Source organism: Hippoglossus hippoglossus, chromosome 4, assembly GCF_009819705.1.
Source record: "Hippoglossus hippoglossus isolate fHipHip1 chromosome 4, fHipHip1.pri, whole genome shotgun sequence".
Classification (NCBI taxonomy): domain Eukaryota; kingdom Metazoa; phylum Chordata; class Actinopteri; order Pleuronectiformes; family Pleuronectidae; genus Hippoglossus; species Hippoglossus hippoglossus.
The window spans coordinates 21,745,481-21,760,955 of record NC_047154.1 but is presented as its reverse complement, the minus strand read 5'-3'; the positions used below and the strand labels follow the sequence as shown (position 1 = coordinate 21,760,955).

The window sequence follows — 15,475 nt, the reverse complement described above, 5'->3', positions numbered from 1 at the left end:
GCTTCACGTTGCACGGGACTGATGTTGCTTTTGGATGCTCATCACGTTTAGCTCATTGTCTAAGTAAAATAAAATACTCTCCCTGATTTCATCACCGTGCCAACAGCAACACCACACCCCACATAACAAGTTGTGGGGTTATAACCAGTAAAGTTTGTGGCTGCAGTGGTAAGCATCGCATGTTACTTACTGATCCCTATTTGTGACTCTTGCTGCTTGGGACTAAGAGAGGAATATCTAATCTTATCTTAAACCAGGTAGGATGAACACAAAGCTTTCTACCTTCACTCTGCACCATAGACTGTTTATAAGAATATCTGCACACAAAGAATAAAAAGTGACAGTTCATTGTTTGAGGAGAACCCACTAATGACGAGGAATAACTCTGAAGTAAGCTCCAGAGATCAGTCCAATCCAAACAGGCAGGTTTAGATCAGCAGGCACTGCTGTAGCTCATTGAAGTGCCCCCCCCCCCCAACAGTTCCTGTAATGAACACGTGGTGGCGACACCCGGCTAATGAGAGCCATGTGGCTCCTGTGGAAACGAGTCTCTCCTCAGTGGAAGTGAAGGATTGAGAGAGAGAGAGAGGGAGGGAGAGAAAGAGAGAGAGAGAGAGAGAGACGAGGGGGAAAGTGAGCTGGGCTCCAGTGAGGAGGGAAGAGACAAACCAGGACAGACGGAGACAACTTTCCTCTCCACACTCCCGCAGTGTTTTCTACACGGAGTGTGCGTCTTTTTTTATTTGGACGCACAAGTCCCCCTGCTCAGACTCGTAGGATTTGTTTGAATCTTGGAGGAGCTCGACAACTTGAATCAGTGCGAGCTGTGGATGTGAAGAGCGGCTGGAGGTTTTAACACAGAGCCGGAGGAATGTACCCAACTCGGGCAGCGGCGTGCCAGCGTCTGGGGAGATGTCCAGGCTGCGCTCTCTGGATCGTCCTGCTCCTCCACTGCGTCCTGGACCTGAGCGCGTCTGGTGAGTCTCACTTCTTCTCGTCCTCTTCCCTCCACCTCAGAAATCCATTCCCCTCTTCCCCCCCTGCTCCTCTCCTCACTTTTCTGCCCTTCATCTCCTCGTGCGTAAATCCACTGTGGGGACTTTTACGCACCATAAAGAAAGTTTGAGTCATCCATCACTGCGCTCATGGAGGATCTGTGTTTTAAGGGGCGACCTTCTATTTGTTTCTAAGCTGCTGAAAGCGTCTCATAATTGTCCTCCATCGATGTAAAGCGGAGCTGTTTGCCATCAGTCAGACTCCTCTCTCATGTTAATGCTCTTTGGTTTTTAGATTAACGTCCCATTGTCATTCTGAGACCTCTGCACGAGGAAAGACTCGACTCCGTTGGCAGACAATGGGGGGGCTCTTAGGCAGTCAGCTGGATATCCATTGTGGCCCCCAACACATTTAGAGATAAGGGATCCATAAGGGCCCTGAAGGGGTTGGGCTGCTTTAGTGCCTATTTGGAGCCAATGAGAAGAGAATTAAGATGTTTGACCTCTGAGAAGAGCAATCCGCTGCCTTCTTCCACAAATCCTCACTTTATTATCAGAAGCTAAAAGTTTCCTCATTTCAACAAACTCCTGAACTACACCCCCCCCCCCCCCCACCCCCTTACATGTCCTGAGTGTCTGCCTCCACATCTGAGGGAGCGAGCGGCTTGGTGCTGAATGGAACTCTGCTTTTTTTTTTGGTTGACTAACACAAGTATGATTGAATCCAGTTTGAAGGAGTTGTTTATGGAGAAAAACGTTCTCTGCCCTCGTCCTGTGGCTTCTGAGGGAGAATGAAACAGTCCCCTCGTCCCAGATGATGAATCGTCCTCGCAGGGTTTTTCTCTGGGTTTGTTTGGATTCTCCCTGTCCTCCCTAAAATGCTTTTCAGTGTGTTATTTACAGCAGTGGGGCACAATATATGCTGCACTGAACTTAAAGCACTTCTCCGATCGCCGTCTCCTTCTTCTCTCTATCTCCAGGCCTCTCTCTTTTTTTACAGTGAGGCCGAGGAATGTTAATCCACGTTACTTAACAGGATGAATTTGCTATAACTTCTTCAAATGGACTTTCATGATTAAATATGGAGCGGAGGAGAGCTAAGCCCCAGCTTCTGCAGCCAATTCATATCTGGAAATATTGAAGTGGGGAATTTATAGGCCAAATCTACCCTGAAAATTAAATTTCATGTGCTAATACTATATTATATTCAGGCAGTAAAACTGATTTGCTTTGCACTGAAACTATAAATCTACTGAAAAGTCTCAGTCTCTGTCCCTCGGAGATGATCTGCAAGTGTCGTTCGTGACTTTTTCTCCACATCAGAATAATCGTAGCTTCAGCCTCAAACGTTAAAGGACAAGAAAACCACTCCCATCAGGTCGCTCTTCAGTCGGATCCACAAACTTTACCTGGTATTCACCGCTAACGACGCAGCTCCAGGATTTGTTTGCAGAGGACGACAGTGGGAGTCCTGTGTCTCTTCTGGAGCAGAGTGCTACGCCCTGTGATCAGTGGATGTAGCCGGGCTCTGCTGAGGAGGCCACTGAGCAAACGCAGCGAGGAAGAAGCTGAAAGGCGCGGCCGTCTCGTCTGTTGTTTTACTGGTCTGTCTGTGAGCGGACAGTCAAGAGGTCAGAGGTCACCGAGCCGTGGCTGCAGTGTTTCTAGGAACAGTCGGGGGCTTCCCCTGCACGGCTACAGCAGGGGAATTGAGTTTACCTGGCAGATCTGAGGTTAAAACCCTGTGTGTGCATTGTAAAGGGATTTCAAGGAGCTGCATGTTAGTCACTTACCAACGCCTGAAACTTGACTGGCTCACTAAGTGCAGTTGAAATCACATGCATCCTAATTTACTAAACCCAAATTAAACACAGCAAGTCTTTCTACATTTAGTTTTCACCCGTGTCAGCAAGATTATGGAAAAACCACTAAACCGATTTCCACCAAACTGTCACCTGTTGATTCAAATTTGTATTAAAATTGAACATATCCCTTTTCTAAATGGCACCAACATTAACACGGCACTTCCTCGGACCCTTTACAACACACAGGCCAAGTGTGAGGCCAGTCTAAGGAAGTGATCAGATCAAGGCAGAGGGTCAGGTGATCTAAGGATATGGAATCGTGATCATGAGATTTTTCTTTCTCATGATCATTGCTTCATATGGCTCAGTCATCCCCCCCCCCCCCCCCTAGCAGAAATCTACCTCTGCTAATTGTGTTTCTTCTTAATCAGTTAAACTCAAATTGAATCCAGGTTTTGCATCATGGAAATTGGATTTTGAATGATCAGATCATCAGATTACCAAGTGAACGCACCTTTTTTAAATGAGATGTAAGCTACTCGAGTGTTTTTTTTAAATAGTCACTGTCAGTCCATCTAATAACGTTTCGCTCTTGAGCTGCAAACTAATAGACCGTGACATGTCCGTAAAAATAATTTGACAACAGTGTTTTCCCGCTACATAAACTGTCGATGTTTCTGAATGTGGGGCATTCACCTCTGCACATAAAAGGTCCTGTGCAGGGCAGCGACTATGTGAAATGTGTTTAGAGTTGCGTTTAGCCTTTTAATAACACTCAGGGAGGCTATAAATCACGTTGGGTGGAACTGCCTCGGTGTAGTTTTCAACAGGACACACTGTTGACACTGCAGGCACTTCACCCCTTGGAAAAAAAACGCTCTCCTCCGTCCGACGGGCCGAGTGTGTAGGAGCCTGTCCTGCTCCGCCGGCTACTGAGATGTCTATCTGTGCTGTTATACGTCTTCTGGCATTTTCTCCGACTCGTATTAAGGGAGCAATTTACAAGGAGGTGAAAGAGATGTCAGAGTTAATGGCCGCATGATCTGTGTGTGCATTTATTCAAATCAGCCACGCCCTTCAGTGAGTCTGCTCAGTGCGTGTCATCGTCGCAGCGCTGCTATATTCTCTCCTTTTATGTGCGACTATATTGGGTTTTATTGATAGTTTCTCCAGATGCTGTGGGAAATGTTGGGCTCCGTCATGGTCTGAGTGGTGCATCCCTTTCAGATAGACGAGTCCGCCGTGTCTAAAACTCAACTCCCACTCGGTGCAACTCAGCCGCCAAGTGCTGTGCATCCCTAAAAGCTCCTGGCATGATGCAGGAGAATGTGGCGGGAACTGTATGTGTGAAACAGATGTATGGTCTTTTCTTTCTGGGAGGAGGGGGCTGATTTTTAAATTTTTTTGTTGTGTTTTGTGTTTTCGCCTCCATTTTGAGTTTGTGGAATGAGAAGAAAGTCACAGGCATTCATTTAATCAGGGAGCGGTCATCAATCATACGCCTCCCCTCTGTTTTATGTCACTAATTTAAAACATTGGTGCGTAAACCACGTTGTGCTCCAGCAATTACCTACTTCCCATTCGTTATTAAGCACACGTGGAGGCCAAGGCTCAGGCTGCCTCAGTGTGGCCAAAGGGCAAAACTGTTGGATGAATATTACACACTAACTGTTTAACTGATGTAGAGTCAGGGGCTGATTTGCTTTTAAACGATGATAAGTATCAATTAACTTCAGTACTTTTAAAAAATGTGACTTCTGTAGATTACATCTGCCAGGAAGGCTGTGTTTCTTGGTTGGTTTGTAAGAGAGATTAAGTGAAATCTCTCACGGATGCATCATGGGCCACTGAAGAACTCACGGAATGTTGGTGTGGGTCCAGGAATTAATTTTCACTTTATTTAGTACTTAATTTAGTAGAGTTTTTTTTTTACATTTTCACCATTTTCCCAGGGAATAATTCCTGGATCTTGATGAAACCAATCAGGCATATTTAAGGACCTGATATCAATGAGTGTGTGAAATCTGGTGGATCTCGATTGGATTTAAGGGGACCGTTGGGCCTTGACGGGGGTATGAGGCCATTCTAGTTGGTTTGTTTAACAGCAGGATTGTACAAAAACTACTCAGCAGATTTCCTCAAAACTTGGTGGAAGGATGGGACACGGCCCAAGGAAGAAACCATTACATTTTGCCTCGTGTGAGGACAAAGTGGCGGATACAGAATCTTTTGATCACTTTCTTTAACACTGAGAGATAGGACATTATTTTTGGACATTTGATTTTAAAAAAAGTCATATTTAGTGGACTGATATCTGTCAGTGTGGGCAATCTGGTGCAGATCCGAATAAAAAACACTGTCTGGGTGCCATTCAGTTGTTTTTATCTCCTCTCATGATGGTAGTTTCATCTGCTTCTCTGATGACGACAGAATCTGAAGTTTACTCTTGATGTGAGATGACAGTGAAGGCTGCAGTTGTTTTCCATTGAGCCGCTGGCCGGAATGTCTTGATAATATGTTGTCAACGCTCGGTCGACGGAAGAATTTAGGAAATCGCTTGATTTCGGTTTTCCTTCTTTGCGGGCCGACTCTCTGCCAAGTCACAGAACGTCTTTCTGTGAATGGCGAGGAGTGTAAATTTCCTGCCTTTGCGAAAGAAAAAATGCTCTTATTTCTACAAATCCGTCTCTGAGGAGAACGCTTGTTTCCTCGCGGTCAGAGTTCCTGGGAGAGACAGCGTTTAATCAAAAGCTAAACACAGTTCGCCCAGATCCTCGTCGCAGACGTTTGATAAAGTTTCTGCCACTACAAGCTGTAGCCAAGCGTGAAACCCTTTTTCCTGCAATTTACTGTCTGCACAGGAGGTCGTCGGGTTAGAGGGAGAAAAAACCTCTGCAGGGTTCAGGGAAACGCGGCAGTGGATTAGGAGACGGAACAAAAAACATTGGTTCAGGTTTGAGAGATGCAGCGTGTGTAGATGACACTGTGGCATTTTGCTTTTTTAAAGAGTCTGGAGTGAGTCAGGAAATAAGCTGTGGCAAGGCAGCAATAATTTAATTTTACAAGTGTACGCTACAAAAATAGACTCAAATTATATTTGCCCCTTTCCGTCAATTGACCTGTGATGTGTACGTCCAACCGCAGATGAAATGCCTCACTCTACCTTTTTTTTATTCAGTACGTTCTGTGTCCATGTCTTTCAACTGCTGTCTGGAAGACAAATTACGCCTGCCACATAAAAAATGTTCTCCTCTGTACTTTATACAGGCAACACAATGCCTCCTTTGCTGCAGTCGTCAGGCGGCCTGTAAGTGCAACAGTGTGCTGATGACAAAGTGACACTTTAATGAGTCTAATGGAATAAGCCACACATACTGCATATCAGTTTTCCATGTGGACTTGGCACGGTTCAATGTTGGGGACTGGGGGGAATAGCCGAGGCTTAAAGAGCTCTAAATTTTATTGAGACCACTCTTCATTGCAGTTTTATCAAATTACTGCTTTCCTAGCGTCCTCCACGCCACAGCTCCGCTCCGGCTTAATAAGTGGAGATCATGCTACATTTCGTTTAACAGGAGGCAGGATGAAACATGGCTTTTTCAATTCCCCTATATGTGTCAGAGTAAATCTTTTAAAACCCTGTTTGCGTAGCATTAAGGACTTCAGAAACCCCCACTGCAAACAGACGGGCTGATCTCCGTCCAGCCACAATTAGCTCTTTGTGCGACGCCACACTCGCTCCGAGGTTTTGAATACCTCAGACCTTATGGGCTCCGCTGCCAAAAAAATACTAGTATTTATTTCCCCCAAAAAATGTGTGACGCTTATCAGTCGGCCGTGTTGCTCGGGGGTCAAAACTCTGCCTGTAAAGAATCTGTGTTTGTTTTCATGTCTTCAGCGTGTTCATCCTTTTTCTTATCACTAACACAGTGTCTGTTCTAAACCGGCCTGTTTGCAATGGGCTGTTCGGTCTGTGGTGATGCTGGCTGCAGCTCTTCTGTCTGAACTTTAAAAAGTGTCCTGCAGTGAGTGAGCAAGTGAAGACCTGCTGCTGGAGTCAGGCCACAGAATCATGAAGCTGCACAAAGAGCTGTTCACCTGTTTGTTCAAAGTTCAGTGAAGCTCGGTACACGCAGAACCACGAACTGGAGAATTAAATGCTGCGAATGAGCTGTTGACATGATCTGCAATGTCACTTATGTTTGATGAGTTCAAAAAAGGGGATCAAAAGGAGATGCCACTGTGGAACAATGCAAATGTAAACTTTAGAATGTGTAACTCGATACTTGTTTTGCCCAAAAAATGGCCCGTGAAGCTATTTTTGATGGTGAATAATCTGCTTGTTTTGCTTTTTCTGGATGACGAATTGGAAGGACAGGAATGTAGGACAGAAGATACTCCTCCAAATCACACTAAGTTCAACACTGTGCTTCAATGGGCCCTTAACAAAGAAGTTAGAGATACGTGAGCCACATGCAGACAGACAGAGGTTTCTGGAATTGAGTCGTTGGCCAAACCGCTGCATCAGAGGAGCTAAAGTGCATCTGTGTGATAGATGTCATCACCCCGACGTAGGAAAGTAGAAACTCGCCGAGCACCAGAAGCCCGACAGTGGAGTTCACGCTGTTTGTGGATACGAATCGCCTGTATTTTTTATTTTCTTTGGAAAACTTTTACATATATTCATCCCTCAAAGTGTGTTTCCAGTGGAACGCACAGACCCACTTTCTTCCCGCTGGAAATCAGAAACAAGTCAACCCCTCCGTCGCCTCACCACCACCACCACCACCACCACCAGTATGACATCAAGACGCTTTGGCATTCCTCTTATCTGGCGGGCACAAGACGGACGCTGGCGCTCGCTGCCCGTTTTCTCATTTTCTTGGCTGGAATCTCTCACTCTCAGTCACACACACACACTCTGTCTCTTCCCCTCTCTTGCCTCTTGCAGTTCACTTTGGCCTCCACTTGGCTCTCCTTGCCTGGCTGAGACTGACATGCTGCTCTTGGCTTCGCTGCGTGTGTTTACTCAACAATAAGTGAGAGCGGCGGTGGCTCCACACCAGCTCCTGCCGTCTTTTTACAGACACAATCACAACGACTCCCACTGGCCTCTGGTAACGTTTTTTTTACCGTATTCAGCGTTTTTCAGTTGGAACAAGTGATGTGAGCTGACACAGAAACTCTTACTTCATACTTACAGTCCTGTGATGGCTCCTGACAGGGTCGTATATGAAGGGCGCTGTTTAATCACGTTTCTCACTATCAGCTCCGGCTCCACGTCGCTCGGTGCTGCGAAAACCATCGGACCATCAGCCCCGCGGAGACATTTATAGGAACTTATCGCTCCGCTGTTATTAATAGAACATCATCACGTGTTTTTACACAGTTTCTGGTTTCTAAAAAATTATTCTTGGCAACTTCACCTTTCAGATCGTTCCCTGTTTTTCTGCCTGTCTTTCGTTTTCAGTCCTCCAACACAAACAAATGGTGTAAATAACACATTTCCCTCGTGTGTATTTGGTTTTAGTGCAAACTCAAAGTCTTTCGTAGTTAAACTAGAGATGTGTGAACTGCAGGAAATTACATTTTATGGGGCTTCTTAGGATTTGTGTTAACTTTAAATTAATTCAGTGTTTCCCTTTTGGAATGTGTGTGTGTGTGTGTGTGTGTGTTGACTGTGAAGCCAAACCATCTTGATCGCCCCCTAGTGGCTGATTGCTGCATAGGTCATAAACCCCTCCATGTTGGTGGATGAAAAGCATAGTACTTGTTAAATATATTTAAATAAGTTTCTGTCATCGTTTGTGGTTGTCAGATCTCCGGTCTGATTTGTGCGTTGTCCAGTCAGTTTAAAAAAAGTTTGTGTAACATAAAGACTTACGTGTCTTTTCCATCATTTGGTCTTTTATTGCTTCGTAATCACAATCAGTAACCATAGAGACTTTAATCCTGTTTCAGCCTGAAGTTGAGGAATTCTGTCTTTTTGAAGATTAGTTCCCTCTAAATGGGTTTTATTTTCTTAAGCTGCCAGTTTAACAAGGCCGGTTTGGCCCCTAAATAGAATTTTTGGATCCGCTGAAGTAATAACAACACGATTTTCAATGTTTAAGCCTTTTTTTCCTTTCATAGTTTTCAACGGGGGGATTCAAAGTGGAGATGTTTCATGAGACTGGATGATTTTGGTCAAAGCCTGTGGGACTTGTAGACCATCATCTTTTTTCGACAACTGACTGTGTGTATGATGATGATGATGTCTGTCCGGAGATGATTGAATTTGATTCCTGATTCATCCAGCTGTGGGACGTCCGCTCTCCGCGCTGCAGCAGATGTTGAATTTATTGTTGCCTTCACATTTATTGTTGCCTCAATCAAGAGTAATTGGTTTGCTGTGGGTACTGACCAGTATTTTGAGCAATGTGTTTTTCTATTCTACTGTAAAGTCTTGGCAGGCGTGTGTGAGGTGTTGTTTTACTATGAAATGGAATTTACGGTCAACTGTTCGTTTGCCGTCTTTCTCGTCTGTTTGCTTCTTTCTCTTCCCGTTAAATTTCTCCTTTTTTTTTTTTTTAAATGACCTCCTATCCACAGAAAGTCCCATGGCATCAATACTTTCAAATCAAATCTTTTCCTTCTATTACTTGTGTTTGTTTGTAATTGAGGGAAATGAAGTAACCATGATTTAATTAAATTGGCATATGACTTAAATTATGAATAAACTGAAGTTGAATTATATTTCCCATGCTGCACCACTGCAAGCATTGATCAGATTTGACAGATATAGATCAATTACAACAACTCCACTGTGTATCATAATTCTTGGTCTGTATATATTTCTTTTCTTGTTTGGAGCATCTGTAACAAAAGCTAATTTCCTCTGAGGATCAAAAAGTATTTCTGATCCAAAATGCACAAATCTCAGTTGTGAAAACTGAGTGTGGACGTGAGGCCGTAAAAGGAGAGGAAATGATGCCTTTAAAACCTTGTTAACTTGGTGTAGACATGGTCTTAAGTGGTGTTTTTAAATCCACCGGCGTGAGAGTGGACACAGACTTAGCGTGTTTGTTTAACCAAAGGCTTTGTCACATTGTTGTGTAAGGGAGCCCACTGAACCAGCAGCCAGTGTTTAACCAGCCACTTGATTCCCACACAAAAGACTCAAGAGGAGCTGCCTTCGACCGGTGGCTCCGCGCCGTCGTCCAGCGCATCTCAGACTCTCACATGAAGCAGTGCTGCCTTTTATACTGCACACAGAACCGGGCCAGAGCAAGACCAGTGCTGCACCGTACCAGCAAACTGTGACGATGATATTCAGGGACAAACATGTCAGGGACCAGGAGCCTTAAATAAAACAGTGACGTAGCATGAATAGAAAAATGGCACCGACAACCATGAAGAAATTGGACTCAAATGGAAATTCCCTTTGGATCCATTCTAATCCTGAGTCGACCGCACTGACCGAGGAATCTGGAGTTAAAGGTCTCACTGGCTTTAATTCTGAAGTACTGTTAAATGGCCATCTTGCAAACCACTGCTGGCCAGGAACCTGTCTCATTCAGGACCAACCCAGTGAGACAGAACCACTGTCCATGTGGCATTAAAAGTATTGTTGACGGGCCATAAGGAAAAATCATTGATCGGGGTAGTGCTTTGGTCAAAGTCGGCATAACTTCCTTCCTCCGTTTTTAAAGTTTGTTCCAGAAACTATAGCCGGTAGCGTGAGGGTGTGCAGATTATGGCGCAGCCGACGCTAAGAGCTCTGGCAAACCCTCAAAGCTTCCTTCAGTCCCGGGGAAAAGCTGTTTCTGTACCCACACACTCTTTGGTAGCCTCTTAAATCCATTGTGGCTTGATGGCCTTGCCATACGGAGCTTCTTGCAACTTCTTTCAAGGCAAAGTTACCGACTTCTATTAACCCAACTATCCAGATTATCAAGTTTTAAATGGAAACGTGGGTGAGAAGAATCGCAGGATGGACGGGTACGGTCGGTCGTTTTGCACCAGATTCAACCAGGACCACGGAGGAAGTAGAATGATAACGGGATAGTGCATAGATATCAAAGTGGAGGAATCTGTTTTCTTTCATTGCGACATTGTGTTATCGTCTCCTCCTCTGTCTCCTCCTCATCCAGGCAGAGAGTTCAGCTCATGTATAGGGGAACTCTGCGTTTAACCCGGGGCGGGTGGAAAACAGTCTCGTTGATGGGGGACGCTTCCAACCAGGAATTCATACATTTATCCTGCGGGATGTCGAATGCTGCCTCTTGCCCTCCGCTGAATCTCTCTCTCTCTCTCTCTCTCTCTCTCTCTCTCTCTCTCTCTCTCTCTCTCTCTCTCGGGGAGCGGATAAAAAAACAATTGGGAGTGTTGAGGGGAAATTTACCAGTTAAACCCCCCCCCCCCCCCCTCTCCCTCTTCCGTTTTTCCACTTCAAACTGTTATTTAATTTCCAGGTGGATGTTTATCGAGGGTGACACAACTGCTGGAACAACCCAGGTTTAAGTTTATTTACTCGCGTGCTTGTGTCCTGGATGCCTCTCACACCTCACTCTCCTTGTTTTCCTCTCTCTTCTGTCTCTCTCTCTCTCTCTCTCCCCCCCTCCTTCACCCGGAGAGCATTGATTTCAGCAGGGCAGGAAATGAAACTGCATTGCCCTGCAACTCCCAGCAGGAGAGGGGGGGGGACCTGGGGAGGGAGAGAGGAAGAGGTTCACTGAGTTAAAGAAGTTTGAAAGGGATGAAAAGACCTGACGGTGCCGGGGACGTGAGCGAGGGACCGTGATGGGCCCCAGAGAAAGCTGAGAGGGCCCAGAGCGATGGTGAGATGAGAAAATATTTTCATAAAGGCGTTTGACTGACAGCAGGCTTAAACGAACTCTCAGCTGGTCGTATCCAGAAAAAAAAATCTGAAACATTTGGCTCGTTAGGAAAGAAATGTGACCGAAGGGCGCAGAGAGAAATAAACAGCAGACGAGCAAAGGAGAAGAAGAAAGTGGGTCTGGCTACAGTCGACGTCTGGTGGCCCCTTTATCTCTGACAACTCCTGACCCTCATCCCTCTATCAGAAGTCAATGATCTTCTCTTCAGAGGGGCCTGCATAAGAGGCTTAGACCCACGTGATCCCCCCGCCTGTTTGTTTAACCTCTGCGTGGCCGCCTCTGCAGTGCTGAGCTTTGCCCACAAGAGCTCATTACATCTCAGCCGTGCGTCTCTCTCTCTCACCATCTCATCCAGCCGTCGTACATGGGGCTTTAAGGGCCTCAGAGTAAATACGCTGTTAAAAAAAAAGGGTCAACTCAACACTTGTGCTTGCAAAACGGCAACATCTTCCGGATTAAATCTGGAAATGTCGAGCACGTACACGACAGGTAATGTTGTTTCCTTGAAGAAAATCCGATTTTCCAGCTTCTCCCTCCACTTTAATGGAACCTAAAAAGCCGTCATGTCGTTACAACCATAATTGGAGCAAAGGAGACACGGCTCAGCATCAGCAGCTTTGCAGATGTTTTTCGCCACAGTCCCGCTGCATTTAAGCAGAATATTTATTGCGCTTTATGAACGTCTGTTTATACTGTTGCATGCATTGTGTAATGATGTTTTGCAACACGTCCGGCGCCCTGCCCTGTGGATGTGCGCAGCCTGCAGGGTCCCTGCTGCAGTGAAAGTGGACAAAAAACAAACAAAACAAAACATGAAATCCCAGCTACGGGCACTGTGGCTTATTATTCCTGACATGCTCCGTTGGGAAACGCTGAATCAAAATGGGCTGAGGCTGATGATTCAGAGTGAGACAGTTCGCTGCGGCTGTGATTCATGGCTTGTTTGAGTCGGAGTTCAAACAATAGTGGAGTCGAAAGGTTGGAACTTTCCCCTGTGGTACAGTTTTCACTTGGCGGAGACTTAAAGGTTGAGTTTGTCAGAGCTTCATGATTCTTCTTCCATTCTGTGCTTGAGCCTGAGCAGTACAGATATTAGATAACGATATTAGGGAGTAAAAAATGTACGACATGCAGGTCGACATGTCTATATACAAAAAGATGTAATTATCAAAACCATATGGCAAAGAAATGTAATTGAAGCCTGATATTATATACTTCTTCCGGCCTATTCGATAGGACAGAGGGTTAGTAGTGAAAGAGAGACAGAGAGAATGGGGGATGGAAAGGGCCACAAGTCGGAATCGAACCCGGGCCGCTGCAGAGGCTCTACCAGGTGAGCTGTCCGCCGCCCACGTGTTATTTTTCTTTAATTGGCCGGTCGGTTCCTGATTGGAGCTCGTGTCCTTTCTCTTGTCCTGTCTTGTGTTTGTATTCCAGTTATTTCCCTTGTATCCTGCAGCCTGTTGTGTTCTCTCTCCACCTTATTGGTGCTTCAGTCCACGACCAGGCAGCAGTGACCCACTCCCCCCTGCTGCCCTCGCTTTGCACCCCGGGCGCTGTTAGTCCCATTTGCTCTTTAATTTAAACTTGATTTAACTTTAGCCAGCTGGCCGCCTTAACCTCTGCCCAGGACAGCCCCGGACAAGAGGGGACATTGTCTCGATACTGGCCTCTGTGTGTTTGTGAGTGCAAAGACGTGCCTCCTCCGAACATGTGTCGCTAACCAACATTAACACATTTCCAAGGCCTGCTTTTTGTAATCACTTGAAAACGGCCCATGCAGTTTTCCTTTGAGGGTCAAGTGATCGCTCTGGGATCAGACTCGTAACATCTGCTGTTGATTGTCCTGCAATACTGCGACTACTGTAATGAACGTATGTTCTAATAAGTAAAATGTCCAACACTGCACATCTTCATAGAGAATGAGTGGGAAAACATGTGAGTGGAAGACGTGGCTGTGAATCCTGGTTAATTCTTATCAGATTTGTATCAGTAGATGTGGCCAAGAATCTTTTTTTAGGCGTTGCTTTGAAATTTAGCTAATTTGAGGGGAAAAACATTTGACTTCCTTTTGAGATACCTCTTTTAATCCTAAAATGAGCAGGACTAGGCAGAGTTCCTTTGCCATTTCCTTTCTGTTAGTTTCCACCGCTGAGTCATGTTCAATGACGTGAACGCACTTTAAAACTCACTATCTTACCAGTGTTGCATCTTGTGTTACACGATTAAATTTATGGCTGACGCGCATTCTTCCCAAGATGTAATAATCACAACAAATACACAATAATTACACAAAGAATCATGAGTATTTATGTGCCAATACCCAGTTCAATGAGCGTCATAACATCTCGCTGGAAAAGGTGCAGCGTCCGTGTCTAGACTGTGAAGAAGAAGAAGAAGAAATTAGCGTGTTCACCTGGTGTCATATTTCCATCCCTGCCGATCAGAACCTGATTAACACCGGCGTCTCCAGTGGAGTCACTTGACCCGAGAGTGAATTCCGATTGTATCCATTCTCATTGCAGACAAAAGCCAGATGTTGGTGGGTGTTAGTGGGTTTTTCTGACGAGTGGAAAAGGGGCTTTCAGATAGACACAGAAAGAGAGAAAGATGCTATCACAGCCAGCGAGTGCCTCCATGTCGGCTGGAGACTATTTAAGGAAATCCCACATCTCTCCATGTTTAATTTACACAAATACCCCCACACTTAATGAGTGTAGTACTGCAATACGTCCAGGAAGTAACCCAGGCACTCTGCTGCTCCCTGGATGAGTTACATCACTCAGTTAAGTTTAATGTGCCAACCGTGCCCCTTGTTTCCTCAGGTTACTCCGGCTCCCCTGCCCTCGCAGCAATAAAAAGCGTAAAGAAAAACAGTAGTAACGATGGCCCCAGACAATGGCAGAGAAGTGTTTTACTGCTGGTTACACAGCAGATAGCGGCCCTGCATGTTTGCCCTCGGCCTGCGATTACACGAGTAATGCAGCCGGAGCGTGATTGGTGGTGTGTGTTTGCAGAAGTGCACGCCCCACGTCCCCGGCCTGGTGGTCTTGGAAAGCCACCAAGATCACTCGGCTGCTCTGTAATGTGAAAGCAATTAGCAGCCAGAGGTTTTTACGCAGTGCCAATATGTGTGGGATAACAAAGGGGAATGTAGGTCAGCCATGAGCCAAAGGTAGATGATGTGGCCGAAGCATTTTTCGAACACCCGGACACTGAAGAAGTTATGCAGATGCAGATTTGCAGAAAGCTTAGGGACACATCTGAAGTGATTTTGGTCTTTTGTGTACTTCTACATGACACATACTCATGTAGAAGTATAGAACAGGAACCGTGCATCGACAGAAATCAAACAAAAGTGCGCATTTCATCCTTTTCAGCTCCCCAGGAAAGCGATATTTGGATTTCATAGTCAAATTCCTGATGTAAATGGGTTTATTTCAAGTTTAAACCCAGATTTATGGAGCTCCCTGCAGACCTCTTTGATGTCTTCACCCTCCGTTTACTTCATCTGACATTCATTTTAATGAGACGGACATTCTCCCCGATAGAGATCTGCCTGCGACTTATGCAGGAATACAGTAAATCTGTGCCACACACATATTCAAGTAGGGTTAGATTGAGTTCCCTGTGTGTGTGTGTGTGTGTGTGTGTGCGTGTGTGCGTGTGTGCGTGTGCGTGTGCGTGTGTGTGTGTGTGTGTGCGTGTGTGCGTGTGTGTGTGTGTGTGTGTTTACGGTGTGTGAGTGGGGTGCGTGCCCTCTGTCACATCTGGCTGCTTGTGGTTTTTTTTCATG

At 45.5% G+C, this 15,475-nt stretch overlaps 1 protein-coding gene across 1 annotated transcript in view; it reads left to right on the top strand.

The window, feature by feature from the left end:
- Positions 1–633: 633 nt before the first annotated feature.
- Positions 634–15,475, top strand: part of ror1 (receptor tyrosine kinase-like orphan receptor 1) — a 119,952-nt gene continuing 105,110 nt past the window's right edge. The window contains exon 1 of the mRNA XM_034581978.1: positions 634–977. Within this exon, the coding sequence (XP_034437869.1) occupies positions 872–977 (106 nt within the window). The 5' untranslated portion in view covers positions 634–871. The remainder of the gene's footprint in view (positions 978–15,475) is intronic.